General features: G+C 52.0%; 2 protein-coding genes across 2 annotated transcripts; both read right to left on the reverse strand.

Moving 5' to 3' along the window:
- Positions 1-2,203: 2,203 nt before the first annotated feature.
- Positions 2,204-3,136, reverse strand: LOC137454420 (olfactory receptor 14A16-like). The gene has a single exon (XM_068164460.1). The coding sequence runs from the start codon at positions 3,134-3,136 to the stop codon at positions 2,204-2,206; it is 933 nt and encodes a 310-aa protein (XP_068020561.1).
- Positions 3,137-14,334: 11,198 nt separating this feature from the next.
- Positions 14,335-14,970, reverse strand: LOC137454382 (olfactory receptor 14A16-like; the record flags this gene model as incomplete). Its single annotated transcript, XM_068164430.1, has 1 exon — positions 14,335-14,970. A coding segment is annotated over one exon (636 nt), but the record flags the coding sequence as incomplete, so codon positions are not given.
- Between the last annotated feature and the right edge of the window lie 3,177 nt (positions 14,971-18,147).

Below are 18,147 nucleotides of genomic sequence, written 5' to 3' on the forward strand. Positions count from 1 at the left end.
GCTGAAAGGGGATCCTCAGCACTGCCCTGAAGATCTGCACATAGGACACCACCATGAACACAAAACAGACAAAACTGAGCAGACACCAACTTGCTTATGGCCCAGGGCAAAGCTCCTGGGAGCATGCACCTTGTTACTGTTGTCACTGCCATGCCATCTGCCACTGCAGAAGAGCCTGGCTCCAAAACCTCTCCAGGCAGGTGCTGTCTGCCTTGAGACTGCCCTGTGCCTGCCCTTCATCAGGCCAGAGTGGTCCAGCTGCCTCCAGCTTGCCACACAGGTCCTGTACTGTGGGGCCCTAAGACCTTCATGAGAGAATGAGGTCTGTGGTGACAGGTTGGACTTAATGATCCTCGATGTCTCTTCCAACCTTAGTGATACTGTGATACTGTGATACTGTGATACTGTGAATCTCTCTGCACTTCTCCAGGTTCTCCACCCTCTTTTAGAAATGGGAACCTCACCATCTGATGTGGCTTCCATCAAGACTCCCATGCCCTCTTCCTAGGATCAGTGCCCAGCTGGTCACATCACAGCCTGTCCACAGGCATGAGTTTGTTCTGCCCCAGTGCAGACCTTGCCTGCCTTGGCCTTGTCAAACTTCAGGAGGCCTTTGATGGCCAAATCCACCCACATGTTGAGGTCCCTGTGGACTGGAATCCCAGCATGACAGCATTTAAGGTTGAGGGCCAGTGTCTCAAACATGTTAACAGTGTGGGGGATTGCAGGACACTACAGGCAGAGAATGAAAACTGTTCCATGGAGTTGCCACCCAAGGGGGTAAATACCACAGGAACCTCAGCAATACCATCAGAAGGTACAACCCCAGAAGTGCAAGGCCAGGAGGGTCAGAGGTTCTTTGTGGAGTGTATTACAACAGTAACAGAGAAAATCTTGAGTGAAGCAAAGGATGTGGTCAGTGCTGGCTGGGATACCCTGTGAGAAAGCTCTGCACTTGCTGGGAATGAGTGCTGTGATCAGGGAGAGTCCAAGAGCTTTCCCTAATTGGAAGCTATGAAGTGCAAGGGAGGACAGCAGCAGTCAGGCTGGAAGGGACTTCAGGAAGTGTCTCAACCAACCTCCAGCTCCAACCAGCATCGCAGCAAATTCCTCAGGGTTTCAGCCAAACATGTAGTGGTCACTTGCTGGGGCAGAGCTCCTGCACACTCTCTGGAAAACAGCTTCCAGGGGTTGATTATCCTCCTGTTGGAAAACTTTCTCTGTCTGTGTAGCCTGAACCTCGTCAGTTTCAGACCATTGTCTATTGTCCAAGTGTCCTGAACAATGGACAAGAGCCTGACACATTCTTCCCAGGATAACAGCCTTGCTGCTGCTCATCCCTCCCAAGATCTTCCTTTTTCCAGGCTGGACAAGCCCAGCAACCTCTACTGGCACTCTACCTCTTTACCTCTACACACAGGAACTGCCCTGCAGCTTCAGAGAAAGCTCTCAGGAAGATGCTCAGAGAAACAAACTTTAAAGGGTCCTTGATAGTGTCAAAAACACAGGGAACAGTGTTCCTCACGTCTGCAGTTTCTGGGTCACAGCAGACAGACCAGTGTTGAATCAGAAATGGACTGGAGAAAAACATTAGACTCTGAGTAGTTGCAGTCTGTAATGCAGGGGGTTGGGGTGTGAAGGCATGAGGAGACCTCTTGTTCTGATGGCAGTGCTGCTCTGGAGCCCAGCTCTGTCCCAGAAGCAGCCCTGGCCTGTCCCTGCCTGCAGTCCCAGCACTGCCACACAGCAGCACAGTGCCCAAGTGCCAGAGCACTCAGGCCTTGCCCCTCCACACAGGCTCAGCAGGAGAGGGTGGAAGGGAAGAAAGAGCAGCTCAGGACAGCCCAAGCTCTGGGGCTCCCCGGCACTGCTGCTGTGCTGAGATTCTGCCCCTCCACCTCTGCACACAGGCATTGCCCTGCAGCTCCAGAGCAGCCTTGGAAGAAGGAACTCAGAGAAACAAATCCCTGCAGGATCCTTTATTATATTCAACACACACAGGGAGCACAGCTCCTCATGTCTGCAGCCTCTGGGTCACCCCAGATAGGACAACACTGAACCAGAAATGGTCTGAAGAAAGACATTGGTGTGGGAACAACATTCTCACAAGGGGAACACCACCAGCAACACCCAGAACACAAGCAGCCAGGCTAGGCCTGCACTGAGTTACATCAGAACTGCTCTGCAAGAGAAGACAAAGAGTTTATTGCTTCTGACAGCAACCAGGGAACATTTGGCTGAGGGCAGCCTTGAGCTCCTGGTTCCTCAGGCTGTAGATGAGAGGGTTCACTGCTGGAGGCACCACTGAGTACAGAACTGACACCACCAGGTCCAGGGATGGGGAGGAGATGGAGGAGGGCTTCAAGTAGGCAAAGAAGGCAGTGCTGAGAAACAGGGAGACCACAGCCAGGTGAGGCAGGCAGGTGACAAAGGCTTTGTGGCGTCCCTGCTGAGAGGGGATCCTCAGCACTGCCCTGAAGATCTGCACATAGGACACCACAATCAACACAAAACAGACAAAGACTAAAGAGACACTGACCAAAAGAAGCCAAAGTTCCCTGAGGTAGGATGTGGAGCAGGAGAGCTTGAGGATCTGGGGGATTTCACAGAAGAACTGGTCCACAGCATTTACCTGGCAGAGGGGCAGGGAAAATGTATTGGCTGTGTGCAGCAGAGCATAGAGAAAGCCACAGCCCCAGGCAGCTGCTGCCATGTGGAGACAAACTCTGCTGCCCAGGAGGGTCTCATAGTGCAGGGGTCTGCAGATGGCAACGTAGCGATCGTAGGACATGATGGTGAGGAGAGAAATCTCTGTAGCAATTAGGAATATGAAAAAGAAGACCTGGAGAACACATCCTGCATAGGAGATGTCCCTGGTGTTCCTCAGGGAATTCACAATGGACTTGGGCACAGTGGTGGAAATGGCACCCAGGTCAAGGAGGGCAAGGTTGAGGAGGAAGAAGTACATGGGGGTGTGGAGGTGGTGGTCCCAGGCTATGGTGGTGATGATGAGGCCATTGCCCAGCAGGGCAGCCAGGTAGATGTCCAGGAAGAGGCAGAAGTGCAGGAGCTGCAGCTGCCTTGTGCCTGGGAATGGCAGGAGGAGGAAGTGGGTGATGGAGCTGCTGTTGTCCATCTGCTGCCTCTGGCCATGGAGACCTGTCCAAGGAGGGAAAGATAGAGACAAGTTAGGGCACACTTCTCTCAGCCTCATTGTAACCCCTGTCCCTGAGCTGCATGAGGAATGGATCAGCTCATTTCCCATCACTACCAACCCAATGGCAGAATTCATGACAACTTCAAATGCAGCAGGGACCCAGAATTGCCATGAAGATTCCTCTGGTGTCAGAACAGCAAGTGACCAACAGCCCAATTCCAGGGAATAAGAGTCCCATGGAGAGGTGGAGAAACAGGGAGCAGGCCTGCAGTGCTGCAGAGACAGTGAAGGGAAGAGAGAAAGGCAGAGGGGATGGGGGTGAAGCCTTCTCCTTCCCCAGCTCTGCTCACTGCTGCTCACAGGATGGAACTGAAGGGCTTTGGTCATCCTTCTGTGTGCACACTCCAGGAGCCTTCAGCTGAATGTCAGCTGCTGAGATGGAAATGCCTGCAGGAGCTGCAGCAGTGACTTTTCCTCCACGGAGCTCTCAGTCACTCTTCCAGTCCTGGACACCTCAAAGCTTTCTCTGCCTTCCTCATCTCCCTGAGATCCTCTGGCAGTGTTGTCAGCCCTGCTGTGCTGTGCAGAGGAGCAGCTCCTGGCCAGAGCTGTCTCCCTGCAGTGCTGCCTGCTTGCCAGCAACACCTTCCAGCCCAGGAGCCTGGCCTGGCTCAGCACAAAAGGACCAGCCCAGGTATTTAAAGGAGCCCTCTGGTGGCTTTGGTGCCAAGTCCATGAACCTCTGAGACTGAGAGCTGATGAAACCTCTCCAGAAGGTTTCTCCAGAAGTCAAAGTCAGATTCAAACTCTGAAGTTTCTTCTACTCTTAATGGGACCCGGTGAAGCATACTGGGAAAGGGTCCCCAGGGTCTGGTTAGAGCAGAAGGAGACAGTGGATGCAAGGGAAGCATCACTGGAGGCACTGAAGCATCTCCAGGCTCTGATGAGAGCAGAGACCTGAGGCAGTGCTGACAGGTCAGGACAAGCAGCTCAAGGTGGCTCTGCTGCTGAGTAAACCTGGAGGGGTTTCATTGATCCAAAGGGCCAAGCCCTGACCCCCAGACCCTGGCAAGGCAGATCCTGTCCCTCACCTCTGGCTCTTGTCTCTGCTGGGGGCAGTGGGGAGTGAGGATGAGCAGTGACCAGGGTAGGACCTTGTCAGGTTTTGCTGTGGTTTGCTGCTGAAAAGTGATGAAATGTACCTTTAAAAGTACTTTTTATCAGATGCTTTGTGCAATAATAACCTCTCCAATTAGCTGCAGAAACCTTGGCAATAATTAGAGGTTCAGCAGTATTTAATGAGCCCCATGGAGTATTTGGGGCTGATTACATCATCCTTAGGTACTGCCAGGAGACACTGCCAAGGTACTGCCAAGAAGCCTCTCAAGAAGTCCAAGTCAGAAGCAAACTCCAAAGTACCTTGAAGCACTGATTGGCCTCACTGAGGCTTGTTACTGACAAAGGCTCCCCAGGGACTCGTTAGAGCAGCTTGTTAGAGGCCAGGATTGCAGGGAGACAAAAGCAAAGTACAGGGCAGAAAAACTTGCCTTTGGTCTAGGAAGCAGAAAGGCCAAGCCCTGACCACTGCCCTTGGAATAGAAGAACCTCAAAGCCTCAAAGCAAAGTTTCTCCTCACAGGCCTTGGTGGCAGAGGCAAGTGCCAGAGCCAAAGGCACAAAGACCTTGGTCCTGTTGAGACTCTCAGCCTTGCCAGAGCCCTTGGCCATGCCTACTGCAGCCTCTCCTACACTGTCCCATGCCTGCAGCTCTTTCCCTTCAGTCTGCTGACACCAATCCTGCTTCTCCATCCAGCTCTGCCCCTGCTATTTCCATCCCTTCCCTGAGCTGTCTCAGCTCTCTCTGCCATTTCCTGACACCTCTGGATGGCCTCATGCATAGCAGCTCTGCTCTTTGAGGGACATTTCTTTGGGCTCATCTCCACTCTGAACCTTCCAAGCTGCACTTTCTGAAGGTTTTGGTCTCTTTCCACTCTCCAGAAGATCTCCATCCTCTCTGAAACCACCCTTCAGCCATGTGCACACTGCTATGGCAGTGCCCTGAGCCTCCATTCAGCAGGCTGAAGCAGCCCAGCACTCAGCCTCTCCACAGAGATGTCAGCCCCCATCCTGGAAAATCTCCTCTGCAGCCTCCCCAGTTCCTGGCTTCCCCTTCAGACTTCTGAACTCTGCACCCAGATACCAGGAATCCAGATGTGGCCACAGCAGTGTGGAGTCTGGGGGAGGACAATTCCTGTGTCTGGGTGGCCACTTTTCTCCTGCCACAACCCATCTGCAGTTGGCCTTCCCTGTGTGCAGGGTTTGTTCCATCCCAGGGCATTTGGAATAGGGAAAAGAACCTCAGTAAAGCGTTGCTCAGTATTGCTCTATGAAATGCAGACAGACCTGAGGCCTGGTCCTTGAAATGGGAGCTTAGGAGAATATAGAGGCTTAAGACCTGCTCTTGAAGGTGACATTTGCCCCAGCTCTTCCCAGAGAGGTCCTTGCTGTCCCCTGTTCTGTTCCCTGAAGCAGACCAGCACTCACATATGCCCTGCACTATAACAGCCATGCAAACAAAGGGGAACAAGCTCAGATTTATTGCTCCAACCAACTTCCTGAGGCTGAAGCTCAAAGGCACGAATCTACAACCACAGCCAGGCCCAGAGCTCTGAGAAGCCCCAGGTGGTGTCTTCCTTTTGCACTTCTTGCAGTATCTACAGTATCACAGTATCACACTATAACTAAGGTTGGAAGAGACCTCAGAGATCATCAAGTCCAACCTATCAACACAGACCCCATGACTAGACCATGGCACCAAGTGCCACGTCCAATCTCCTCTTGAACACCTCCAGGGATGGTGACTCAACCACCTCCCTGGGCAGCACATCCCAATGACAAATGACTCTCTCTGTGAGGAACTTTCTCCTCACCTCGAGTCTAAACCTCCCCTGGCGCAGCTTGAGACTGTCTCCTCTTGTTCTGGTGCTGGTTGCCTGGGAGAAGAGACCAACCCCTTCCCGGCTACAACCACCCTTCAGGTAGTTGTAGAGAGCAATGAAGTCACCCCTGAGCCTCCTCTTCTCCAGGCTAAACAATCCCAGCTCCCTCAGCCTCTCCTCATAGGGCTTGTGCTCAAGGCCTCTCCCCAGCCTTGTTGCCCTTCTCTGGACACGTTCAAGTGTTTCGATGTCCTTCTTAAGCTGAGGGGCCCAGAACTGGACACAGGACTCAAGGTGTGGCCTAACCAAAGCAGAGTACAGGGCACAATGACTTCCCTGCTCCTGCTGGCCACACTATTCCTAATGCAGGCCAGGATGCCATTGCCCCTCTTGGCCACCTGGGCACACTGCTGGCTCATATTCAGGCAGCTGTCGATCAGTACTCCCAGGTCCCTTTCTGATTGGGAGCTCTCCAGCCACTCCAACCCCAGCCTGTAGCTCTGCATGGGATTGCCGTAGCCAAAGTGCAGCACTCGGCACTTGGACTTGTTGAATGCCATCCCATCGGATTCTGCCCATCTGCTCTGTTCCCATATCTCACTGATCATAGAATGGGCTGGGCTGGAAGGGACCTCCAAAGTTTATCTTATCCAGCCTTCCCTGTGACATCCTCAACTAGATCAGGTTGCCCAGAGCCCTGTCAAGCCTCACCTTCAATATCTCCAGGGATGGGACCCCAACTACCTCCCTGGGCAACCTGTTCCAGTGTTCCACCTCCCTCATGGTGCAGAACTTGTGCTGGCTCCTCCTTCCTGCACAATCCTGCTTTGTTCCCAGCTCTCACCCATGTCTATGGATGTCCTTCCTCTCTGATCCATGGAAACACAACAGCTTGTGTTCAGTGCTGTGCCCACTCCTCCTTCTGAGGCAAAGACCATGCCTGGAGCCATTCCCTCCTGAGCAGCTATTTCTGTAACCTGTTTCACTCCTCCCTGGGATGATGATCCTGTACCTGCAGTCCTATTCCAGAGGACTGGAAGAGCAGAGATCTTCACCATGGCCTTTTCTGGTTGACTTTCTCCTAAGCAAGTGTGGTGGTTTGAGCCTTAGCTGAGAGCCTTAACCAGGCCCCTCAGCAGAGACCACCCTTCAGGTTGGTTTGCCCTCACCAGCAGCAGGGAAAACCCACACTGACTTCCCCAGCAGGTTCTTCTCAGCAATCACAGGAACTCCATCTCCATCCACTGTGTGCAGCAGGTCGGACTGGGCAGGACCAGCTCGGTTCACAGATCCTCTGCTGTTCACTAACCAAGTGGCTTGATCTAGGTGTCTTTCCCAGTTCCTAAAGGTCCCATGGCTTTTAGGGTGGTCCTTAGCAAGCCAGTATAGCTCTCAACCTTCCCTGCATCTTGTGCATGGTATGGGATGTGGTAAATCCACTCAATCCCATGTTCCTTTGCCCAGTCCCTTAGGAGATGGTTCTTGAAGTGGCTTCCATTGTCCCATTCAATCCTCCTGGGGATGCTGTGTCTCCACAGGACAAGTCTCTCTAGGCCCAGGATGGTGTTGCAGGCAGTGGCATGAGGTGCTGGGTAGGTTTCCAGCCACCCTGTACTTTCCTCCACCATGGTCAGTAGGTGGTTTGCTGCTGTGAGACCGAGGAAGGGTGATGTAGTCGATCTGCCAGGCCTCTCCATATTTATATTTCGACCATCTCCTCCCATACCACAGAGGCTTCATGCACTTGGCCTGCTTGATGGCAGCACAGATGTCACACTCATGGATGACCTGTGAGATGGCCTCCATGGAGATGTCCACTGATCTGTCCCCATCCCACTGGTATGTGGCATCTCTCCCTTGGTGGCCAGAAGTGTCATGGGCCCAGCGAGCTAAGAACAGCTTGCCCTTGTGTTCCCAGTCCAAGACTATTTGGGAGATTTTAGCAGCCAGATCTGCTTGGTGGTTGTGCTTGTGCTCCTCTGTGGCTCTGCTCGTGGGGATGTGTGCATCGATGTGCCGTACCTTGGTTGGCAGCCTGTCCAGGTGGGCAGCGATGTCTTGCCACAGGTCAGCAGCCCAAAGAGGCTTCCCTTTTCTCTGCCACCCGTTCCTCCTCCATTCCTTCAGCCACCCCCACAAGGCATTGGCTACCATCCAGGAGTCAGTGTAGAGGTACAGCACTGGCCAGTTCTCTCGTTCTACTATATCCAGGGCCAGCTGGACAGCTTTTCCCTCTGCGTACTGACTGGATTCACTTTCTCCATCCCTTGCTTCTGCCACTTGCCTTGTTGGGCTCCAGACAGCTGCCTTCCATCTCCGCTTGCTGCCTACAAGCCGGCAGGACCCATCTGTAAATAGAGCATAGCCCTTCTCGTTGTCAGGGAGATCATTGTATGGGGGAGCCTCCTCAGCACGGCTCACTGTCTGCTCTGGTGGCATTCCAAAGTCAGCACCCTCTGGCCAGTTGGTGATCACTTCCACTATGCCAGGGCGTTCGAAGTTCCCCATCTGAGCTCGCTGAGTTATCAGGGCCATCCACTTACTCCAGGTAGCATCTGTGGCATGATGTGGGGTTGAGCCTCTCCCTTTGAACATCCAGGTCAGGTCTGGAAGCCTTGGAACTAGAAATAGTGGTAACTGAGACCAAATTACCTCAGAGGCAGCTTGGACACCCTCATAGGCAGCTAGGATTTCCTTTTCTGTTGTGGTGTAGTTGGCTTCACAGCCTTTCTAGCCCTTTGTCCAGAAACCTAGGGGCCTGTCCCTGGTTTCACCAGGAGCATTCTGCCACAAGCTCCACGTAGGACCATTCTCACTGGCCGCAGTGTACAGCACATTCTTGATCTCTGGCCCAGTTCGAACAGGTCCCAGAGCCATAGCCTGGACCACCTCTCGTTTGATCTGGTCAAACGCCACCTGCTGCTCAGGTCCCCACACAAAATCATTTTTCTTCCTTGTTACATGGAAGAGAGGCTTCACAATTTGACTGTACCTGGGAATGTGCATTTTCCAGAAGCCCACAAGCCCCCAAAAGGACTGTGTCTCTTTCTTGTTTATGGGCTGCACCATAGTGGCTACCCTGTTCACCACCTCCTGAGGGATGTGACGGCCATCCTGCCATTGAACACCCAGGAACTGGATCTCCCTGGCAGGCCCTTTCACCTTGCTTCTCTTGATGGCAAAGCCAGCCTCCAGCAGGATGTCGATTATCCTCTTACCCTTCTGGGAAACTTCCTCTGCTGTCTCACCCCATATAATGATGTCATTGATGAACTGCAGATGCTCAGGGGCTCCACCTTTCTCTAAGGCAGTCTGGATCACCTCATGGCAGATGGTTGAGCTATGGACTCAGCCCTGAGGCAACCCATTCCATTGATACTGTACTCCCCTCCAGGTGAAAGCAAACTGTGGCCGGCATTCTTCTGCAATGGGAATGGAGAAAAAGGCATTAGCAATATCAATTGTGGCGTACCACTTGGCTGCCTTTGATTCCAGCTCGTACTGGAGCTCCAGCATGTCCGGCACGGCAGCGCTGATCGGAGGAGTCACTTCATTCAGGCCACGGTAGTCCACAGTCAGTCTCCATTCCCCATTTGCCTTCCGCACTGGCCATATCGGGCTGTTGAAGGGGGAGTGAGCCTTGCTGATCACGCTCTGGCTCTCCAGTCATCGAATCAGTTGGTGTATGGGGTGCAGAGAGTCTCTGTTGGTCCTGTATTGCCTGTGATGTACTATGTGAGAGGCAAGAGGGAACTTCAAATCCTGCACCTTATGGCTGCCTACTACGGAGGGGTCATCTGACAGCTCGGGCATGGTGGACAGCTGTTCTTTGCCTGCAGTCTCCACAGCTGCCACCCCAAACACCCACTTGTGCCCCCCAGGCTCCTTGAAGCATCCCTCCTGCAGAAAGTCAATGCCAAGAATGCAAGGTGCATCTGGACCAGTCACTAGGTTGTGCTTTCCCCATTCATTCCCGGTCAGGCTTATCTCAGCTTGCAGTACAGTCAAGTCTTGTGAGCCTCCTGTGACTCCTTGAATGCTTATGGACTCAGTCCCTTTGTACCCCGATGGTATCAGGGTGCATTGGGCCCCTGTGTCCACCACAGCTGGGTACTTCAGGGCTTCTGCAGTGCCAGGCCATTTCATATAGACATCCCAGGACACTCTGTTGTCCTTGGCCTCCACCTGGCTGGAGGTAGGGCTCCTCTAATGCTGGCAGCAATGCCCACACCTGTCACAGGGTCCTGTGTTACTAGGGGAAGGGTCTCTTGAGTGAAAGGGACCCCTCTGGGAAACTGGGGCAGCCCTTCTTCTGGATGTGTTATCCCCAGTGTGGCCACCTTGCAGTTCCCACACTCTGTTCCAGAGGGCAGAGGTGGGTTGGCCATGCCAGGTGTCCATGTCCTCTCCAGGTCACAAAGGATCCTCCACAGAGACCCCCTTGACATCCCCCAACTGGCTTGGGGTGATCTCCTAGGGGAAGGTCTGAAACCAGACCCATTCTGAAGGAGAAGGGGAAAAGGAGGCATCGCTCCCCTTTTTCAGTTCAGACATCGAGGTCTTGATCTCTTTGACAATGTCTTTAGCCATAGTTTCTATGGCTGAGATCAGGAGTTTCTGATTTACACTGTCCTCATATTCCCTTAAATCATTGGCAAACTCACAGACAGTTTTAGGACTTCCATCCTGTCCAGTCAGGAGTATCCCTTCCTAATGTGTAAGCATGTTTGTGAGGAGCACCCTGGGTGAGTTTCTTTACGAAGGGCCATCTCATGGGCACCTCATCTGGGTCCGAAGGGAGGTGGACATCCCCATAAATTATTTCCAGCACAGCCATCTGTCTCAGACACTGAATGCCCTGTTCCTTAGTTGTCCATCTAACTGGGGCCCAGGGCAGGTCATCTCTTGAGTGGTACCAGGTCTGGATGGCATTGAGGATCTGGGCCCAGAGAGTGTGTGTTCCATTGAGCTTGGCTAATTCTTTGTCCAGACCAGCATCGTGAGTCAGGGAGCCTAAAAGCTTTGCCTCCCTCTTATCCAGGTCCACTGTGTCCACCCCCTCATCCCAGCATCTCAGGGCCCAGCTTAGTATTGCCTCACCCTCTTTCCTTGCATAATCCAGACAAGTTTGCCTTAATTCCTTTCTGGGCAGAGATGTGGCAGTTATTGTTTCCTTTTCTGAGTCATTCTCATCCACCACTGGGTTCTGTGAGATGCTGGGCCCCACCAACGGCCTTCCTCACAATCCCTGCTTGGAGAGGATTTTTTCCCTCCTTTTCCTGTGTGTTTTGACAGGTGCTGGAGAAACTGCATGGGCAGAAGCATCAGGGGTTAAGTGTGGGACTGCTGGTGGTGGGGCAAACCCTTGTGCTTGGGGCTTAGGCTGAGATCTGGCACACTCACTGCAACCTGACCCCTCCCTCTTTGTGTTTACACAGTGCTTGCTGTGCTTGCTGTGCTTACAGCACACAACTCCCTCAGTCATTAGAGCTCATAAAATACTGCCTTATGCCTCTGCAAAGAGCTCTTCCCCCACCCAGCATAGGCACAGCAAATGCCCTTATATGGATTATATTTAAGCACATAGAGCATATTGTAATGTAAGGCAATTTTTCATCACAGACATTTTTACCTACCCTGTTGGTTTCATACCTTGCCTCCGTGATCTCCACCTCTAAAAACAGTGACCCTAATGCAAGACCATTGGAGCTCTCCTGGGTCACAACAGCTGTGTCCAGCATCTCTCCCACTCACACATTCCCCAGGCACAACCTGCACCAAGGGCCAGCACCAAGTCAGACTTCTGCAGGCTCAGTTCTTCTGCCCTAAGAATGCCAAGGCTTTGTGAGGGTTTGCTTTGAACTCCAGCAGAAGGAAACTGAACTCCAGGGAGCCTCTCTGCCAGCCTCCTCTCCACCTCTCTGTGCCTTTGGACAGACATCTTTGCTGTCAACAGGGTCAAGGTTTCTATCTTGCTCTGAACCCAGCCAGCTCTGTCCCTGTGTCCATGTACTTGGTGCTTGTCTCCAGACACAGCCATAGTAATAGATTTGAATTCAGGATCCCTTGCAGTCAGTCAGGGTCAGCCTTCTCCTAATCCACTCTGTTGGAGGGTGGCATTGGGCAGATCTTACCCTCGGGGGCTGGTTCAGTCCTCCGGTGGCACAGTGGGCTCTCCCGGTCAGTACAACTGGCTGTGACAATGCTGGGCTTCTCGGGCTCAGTGGAGGTCCTCCCTCTGGAGATGATCCTCATGATTGTTTCTCACAATGCAGAGGCCTTCAGTATACGTGCATGTATGACAGAAGCTAACAACAATAAGCTGAATGACTGAGGCTGCACAAAGTGAAAGAGGGGGTAACTTGTTTACCAATTGGAGTGATACTTATAGATTCCTCAAGGCTGGGTTTGACCAATGGGCACTCTCATAGACAGCTGGCTTCAGCCTATAGAAAGCGTGAAGCTAGAATTATGCCATACTTGGGGTTTGCACAAGCACTGCATGCACTGGGTGCGTGCTGGCCTGGCTAATGCCTTGGCTTTTGTCTTCCTCCTGAAAGAGGGGCAACTTGTCCACATGCTGGGACAAGATTCGATATCTGGGCATAATGTGCCTTCACCACACAGGCCTTGTGAGCCCCCTGTGACTCCCTGAATGCTTATGGGCTCAGCCCCTTTGCAGCTCGATGGTATCAGGGTGCATTGGGCCCCTGTGTCCATCAGACCTGGGTACTTCAGGGCTTCTGAAGTGCCAGGCCATTTCACAGAGACATCCCAGGACAATCTGTTGTCTCTGGCCTTCACCTGGCTGGTGGTAGGGCACCTCTAATGCTGGTGGTGACGCTCACACTTGTCACAGGGTCCTTTGTTACTGGGGGAAGGGTCTCTTGAGCGAGAGGGACCACTCCTGGAAACTGGGGCAGCCCTTCTCACCCCTTTTCAGTTTGTACTGAGACTGGGCTAGGTCTGTACTGGCAGGGGGTTAAAAGGATCAAGTTTGTAATGGGATAAGGGCTATACTGTACTGGAATGGAGCCAGGGGATCCCAGTTGTACTGGACTGGGGTCTGGTCTATACTTAGAGGGAGTGAATTTACAATAAGCCTTGCCAGACCTATACTGGGAAGGGATAAAGGAATCCCTCCTATATTGGGACAAGGCCTAATGTGCACTTGGGAATGTTAAAGGGTCTCTGTTTGGACAAGCACAGGGCTCAGACAGTACTGGGAGGGCAAGGAGGTGTCCAGTTTGTACTGCAATGGATGCAGTCAGTCCTAGTAGGAGGTCTGGAGATGCATTTTGCACTGGGATGGGACAGAGGCAGTCGTGGGAGAAGGGAAGGTGATTCCCTTTGTTGTGAGAGGAGGCCACAGCTGTACTGGGAGCAGTTCAGATTATGTAGTTTTTACTGGGAAGGGACACAGCCTGTACTGGGAGTGGATTCAAAATATCCTCTCAGCACTGGGTGAGATTCAGTTGATACTGGGACAGGAACAGGGTTACCATTTTGTTCTGGGCTGTCTCTCAAGCTGTGCTGGGATGACATCAGGAGGATCAGTTTATTTTGGGACAAGGCCAGGTTTGTATGTGGAGGGCTTAAAGGGACCATGCCTGGACTGAGATGGGGCCCAATCTATAGTAGGATGGAATCATGGTCTCCAGTTTGCACTGTGAGGTGGCCACATTGTTGTGGGCGGAGGCAGGGTATGAAATTTGTACTGTGATGGATGGAGTTGGTATGGCAGAGAGAGACAGAGGATCAGTTTGTACTGGAATGAGGAGCAGTCTGTACTAGGACCAGGGCTCCAGCAAGTACTGCTGCTCCCTGGCAGTGCTGCTGTGCTGGGACTCATTGCCCCTCCACCTCTGCACAGAGGAGATGTGCCTGAAGCTCTAGAAAATTCTTGGAGGAAGGACCTCAGGAAAAAAAACGTAACTCAAAGCTTTATTTTGTTTAGCCAAAGAAGGAGTACAGCTCCCCCAACATAAATCCTCAGTCAGAAAAGCAAAGCAGAGAGTGAAATAGAAAGGTGATGACAACATTGTCAAAAGTAAAAATCCACCACAAAGAGCAAAACTTAAGCAGCCAGGCTGGGCCTGCACTGAGTGACATCAGAATTGCTCTGCAGGAGAAGACAAAGAGTTTATTGCTTCTGAAAGCATCCAGGGATCTGTTGGCTCAGGGCAGCCTTCAGCTCCTGGTTCCTCAGGCTGTAGATGAGAGGGTTCACTGCTGGAGGCAACACTGAGTACAGAACTGACACCACCAGGTCCAGGGATGGGGAAGAGATGGAGGAGGGCTTCAGGTAGGCAAAGAAGGCAGTGCTGAGAAACAGGGAGACCACAGCCAGGTGAGGGAGGCAGGTGGCAAAGGCTTTGTGGCGTCCCTGCTGAGAGGGAATCCTCAGCACTGCCCTGAAGATCTGCACATAGGACACCACAATGAACATAAAACAGACAGAGAATAAACAGCCACTGGCCACAAGAAGCCAAAGTTCCCTGAGGTAGGATGTAGAACAGGAGAGCTTGAGGATCTGGGGGACTTCACAGAAGAACTGGTGCACAGCATTGCCCTGGTAGAGGGGCAGGGAAAATGTATTGACTGTGTGAAGCAGAGCATTGAGAAAGCCACAGGTCCAGGCAGCTGCTGCCAGGTGGAGACAAACTCTGCTGCCCAGGAGGGTCTCATAGTGCAGGGGTCTGCAGATGGCAACATAGCGATCGTAGGACATGATGGTGAGGAGAGAAAACTCTGCTGACATGAAAAAGGGAAGGAGAAAGACCTGAGCAGCACATCCTGCATAGGAGATGTCCCTGGTGTCCCTCAGGGAATTGGCCATGGATTTGGGCACAGTGGTGGAGATGGCACCCAGGTCAAGGAGGGCAAGGTTGAGGAGGAAGAAGTACATGGGGGTGTGGAGGTGGTGGTCCCAGGCTATGGTGGTGATGATGAGGCCATTGCCCAGCAGGGCAGCCAGGTAGAGGGCCAGGAAGAGGCAGAAGTGCAGGAGCTGCAGCTGCCTTGTGCCTGGGAATAGCAGGAGGAGGAAGTGGGTGATGGAGCTGCTGTTGGCCATCTGTTGCCTCTGGCCATGGAGACCTGTCCAAGGAGTGAAAGGTAGGAACAAGTTAGGACACACTTCTCTCAGCCTCATTGTAACCCCTGTCCCTCAGCTGTGTGAGGAATGGATCAGCTCAGTCCCCATCAATACAAACCAGTGATGGTTCATCACAGCTTCATATGCAGCAGGGACCCAGAACTGCCATGAAGATTTCTCTGGTGTCAGAACAGAAAGTGACCAACAGCCCAATTCCAGAAAACAAGAGTCCCATTGTGGTGGGTCATCCTTCTGTGTGCACACTCCAGGAGCCTTCAGCTGAACATCAGCTACTGAGATAGTGATGCCTCCAGGAGCTACAGCTACATTGTCCTGCACCCACAGCCTCACTGTGTCAGTGACTGCAGTGACTTCTCCTCCAGTGAGCTCTCAGTCACTCTCCTAGTCCTGGACAACGTGAAGATCTCTCTGCCTTCCTCATCTCCTTGAAATGCCTTGGTGGTGCTCTCAGCCCTGCTGTGCTGTGCGGAGGAGCTGCTCCTGGACAGAGCTGTCTGTCAGTGCTGCCTGCTTGCCAGTGGCTGCCTCCAACCCCTTAGCGTGACCCACCTCAAAAGCACAAAAGGACCAGCCCAAGGCATTTAAAGGAGCCCTCTGGTGGCTTTGCTGCCGAGTCCATGAACCTCAGAGACTGAGAAGATGATGAAACCTCTCCAGAAGTCAAAATCAGATTCAAACTCTGAAGTTTCTTCTACTCTTAATGGGTCCCAGTGAAGCATACTGGGAAACTGTCTCCAGGGTCTGGTTAGAGCAGAAGAAGACAGTGGATGCAAGGGAAGCATCACTGGAGTCACTGAAACATCTCCAGGCTGTGTTAAGAGCAGAGAACTGAGGCAGTGTTGACAGGTCAGGACAAGCAGTTCAAGGTGGCTCTGCTGCTAAGGAAAGCTGGAGGGGTTTCATTGATCCAAAGGGCCAAGCCCTGACCCCCAGACCCTGGCAAGGCAGATCCTGTCCCTCACCTGTGGCTCAGATCTCTGATTCACCCTGTGAAATCATTTTTATCAGATGCTTTGTGCAATATAAACCTCTCCAATTAGCTGCAGAAACCTTGGCAATAATTAGAGGCTCAGCAGTATTTAATGAGCCCCATGGAGTATTTGGGGCTGATTACATCATCCTCAGGTACTGCCAGGAGACTCTGCCAAGGTACTGCCAAGAAGCCTCTCAAGAAGTCCAAGGCAGAAGAAAACTCCAAAGTACCTTGAAGCACTGATTGGCCTCACTGAGGCTTGTTACTGCCAAAGGCTCCCCAGGGACTCGTTAGAGCAGCTTGTTAGAGGCCAGGATTGCAGGGAGACAAAGGCAAAGTACAGTGCAGAAAAGTATGCCTTTGTTCTATGAAGCATAAAGCCAAACCCTGACCATTGCCCTTGGACTAGAAGAACCTCAAAGCCTCAAAGCCAAGTTTCTCCTCACAGGCCTTGGTGGCAGAGGCAACTGCCAGAGCCAAGGGGACAAAGACCTTGGTCCTGTTTGGCCTCTCAGGCTTGCCAGAGCCCTTGGCCATCCCCACTGCAGCCTCTCCTACACTGTCCCATGCCTTTAACTCTTTCTCTTCAGGCTGCTGACACCAATCTTGCTTCCCCACTCAGCTCTCCCCCTGCCATTTCCATCCCTTCCCTCAGCTGTCTCAGCTCTCCCTGCTATTTCCCAACACCTCTGGATGGCCTCATGCATAGCAGCTCTGCCCTTTCAGGGACATTTCTTTGGCCTCTTCTCCACTCTGAACCTTTCAAGCTGCACTTTGTGGAGGTTTTGGTCTCGTAACACACCCAAGGAGAGCTCCATCCTCTCTGAAACTACCCTTCAGCCATGTGCACACTGCTATGGCAGTGCTCTGAACCCCATTCACCAGTCTGAAGCAGCCCAGGTCCCTCAGCCTCTCTGTCTGAGAGCCTGCACAGACTCCCTGTTGGTGGAGCAGGAATTGTTTATTGGCACAGATCAAGCAGTTTATACAGGAAAAATCCAGCAGGCTAAGCAATTCCCTGACATTCTTCCACCACTGCTGCTCACTGAATTTCCTCCTTTGATATGCAGCTGTCCATTGTTATCTTCATCCCATATCAGGTTGAGCTTCTCCAGCATGGGGGCAAGTGTCCTCCTGTCTCGCACTCCAGGCTGTTTACCACAGTCAGCTCTTCTTTCTCACCAGGCCATCCTTCCAGTATCAGCAGCCTGTTGCTCTTTCTTGTCCTGAAACCTTCCATAGATACTTTCTGCTTTCCTACATCTCCCCATTTTTATATGGTTTAAAGCAGCAGCCATCACTTGTGTCCTGACCATCCTCCTGTTCCTGAAGGCTATGATTACAAACACCATGAACACTACAATTACAATGCCAATCACCACAAGGATTTCACCTCTAACCCACACTCGTAGATTCAGACCTGAGAACCAATTGTTTGGATTCAGCCAGCTCAGATCTTTGTTCAGTGCTTGCCATGTTGAATCAATCCTCACCTGTTGTGTATTTGCTAATTGCAGTTCCAGCTGATGCTTCAGTGTTTGGACATTATATTTCAAGGAGCTTTCAAAGGCCCCTTGTAAATGTGACCTGAGTGAGTTCCAATCATGCTGAGAGTCATTCCAAGACAAGGATGTTACACACATGTCCTGCTTATGATATTCCCAATCACACTGCAGCATCATATGGGTCTGCAAGGCAGCTTATTGGTCTCCTAACCAAACAACCCTGGCCTCAAGCATGCATAACCTTGCCATTATTTCCTCATCTATAGCTTCCTGCAGCTGCAAATCATTTTTCACATTGGTTAATAAAGTTCTCACTGTGTCCACAGTTTGTATGCCTTTGTCAGAGCTGTAACTGCAGCAGCTGGGGATGCTAATATTATCACAGCTGATATTATGGCAAACATTAACCATCCCACAAATCTTTTTGTCCTTTCTCTAGAATCTTTTAGTCCCTGG

This window comes from Melanerpes formicivorus, unplaced genomic scaffold (genome assembly GCF_026170545.1).
Source record: "Melanerpes formicivorus ecotype bairdi unplaced genomic scaffold, bMelFor1.0.p_v2 SCAF_80, whole genome shotgun sequence".
In the NCBI taxonomy this organism is placed as follows: domain Eukaryota; kingdom Metazoa; phylum Chordata; class Aves; order Piciformes; family Picidae; genus Melanerpes; species Melanerpes formicivorus.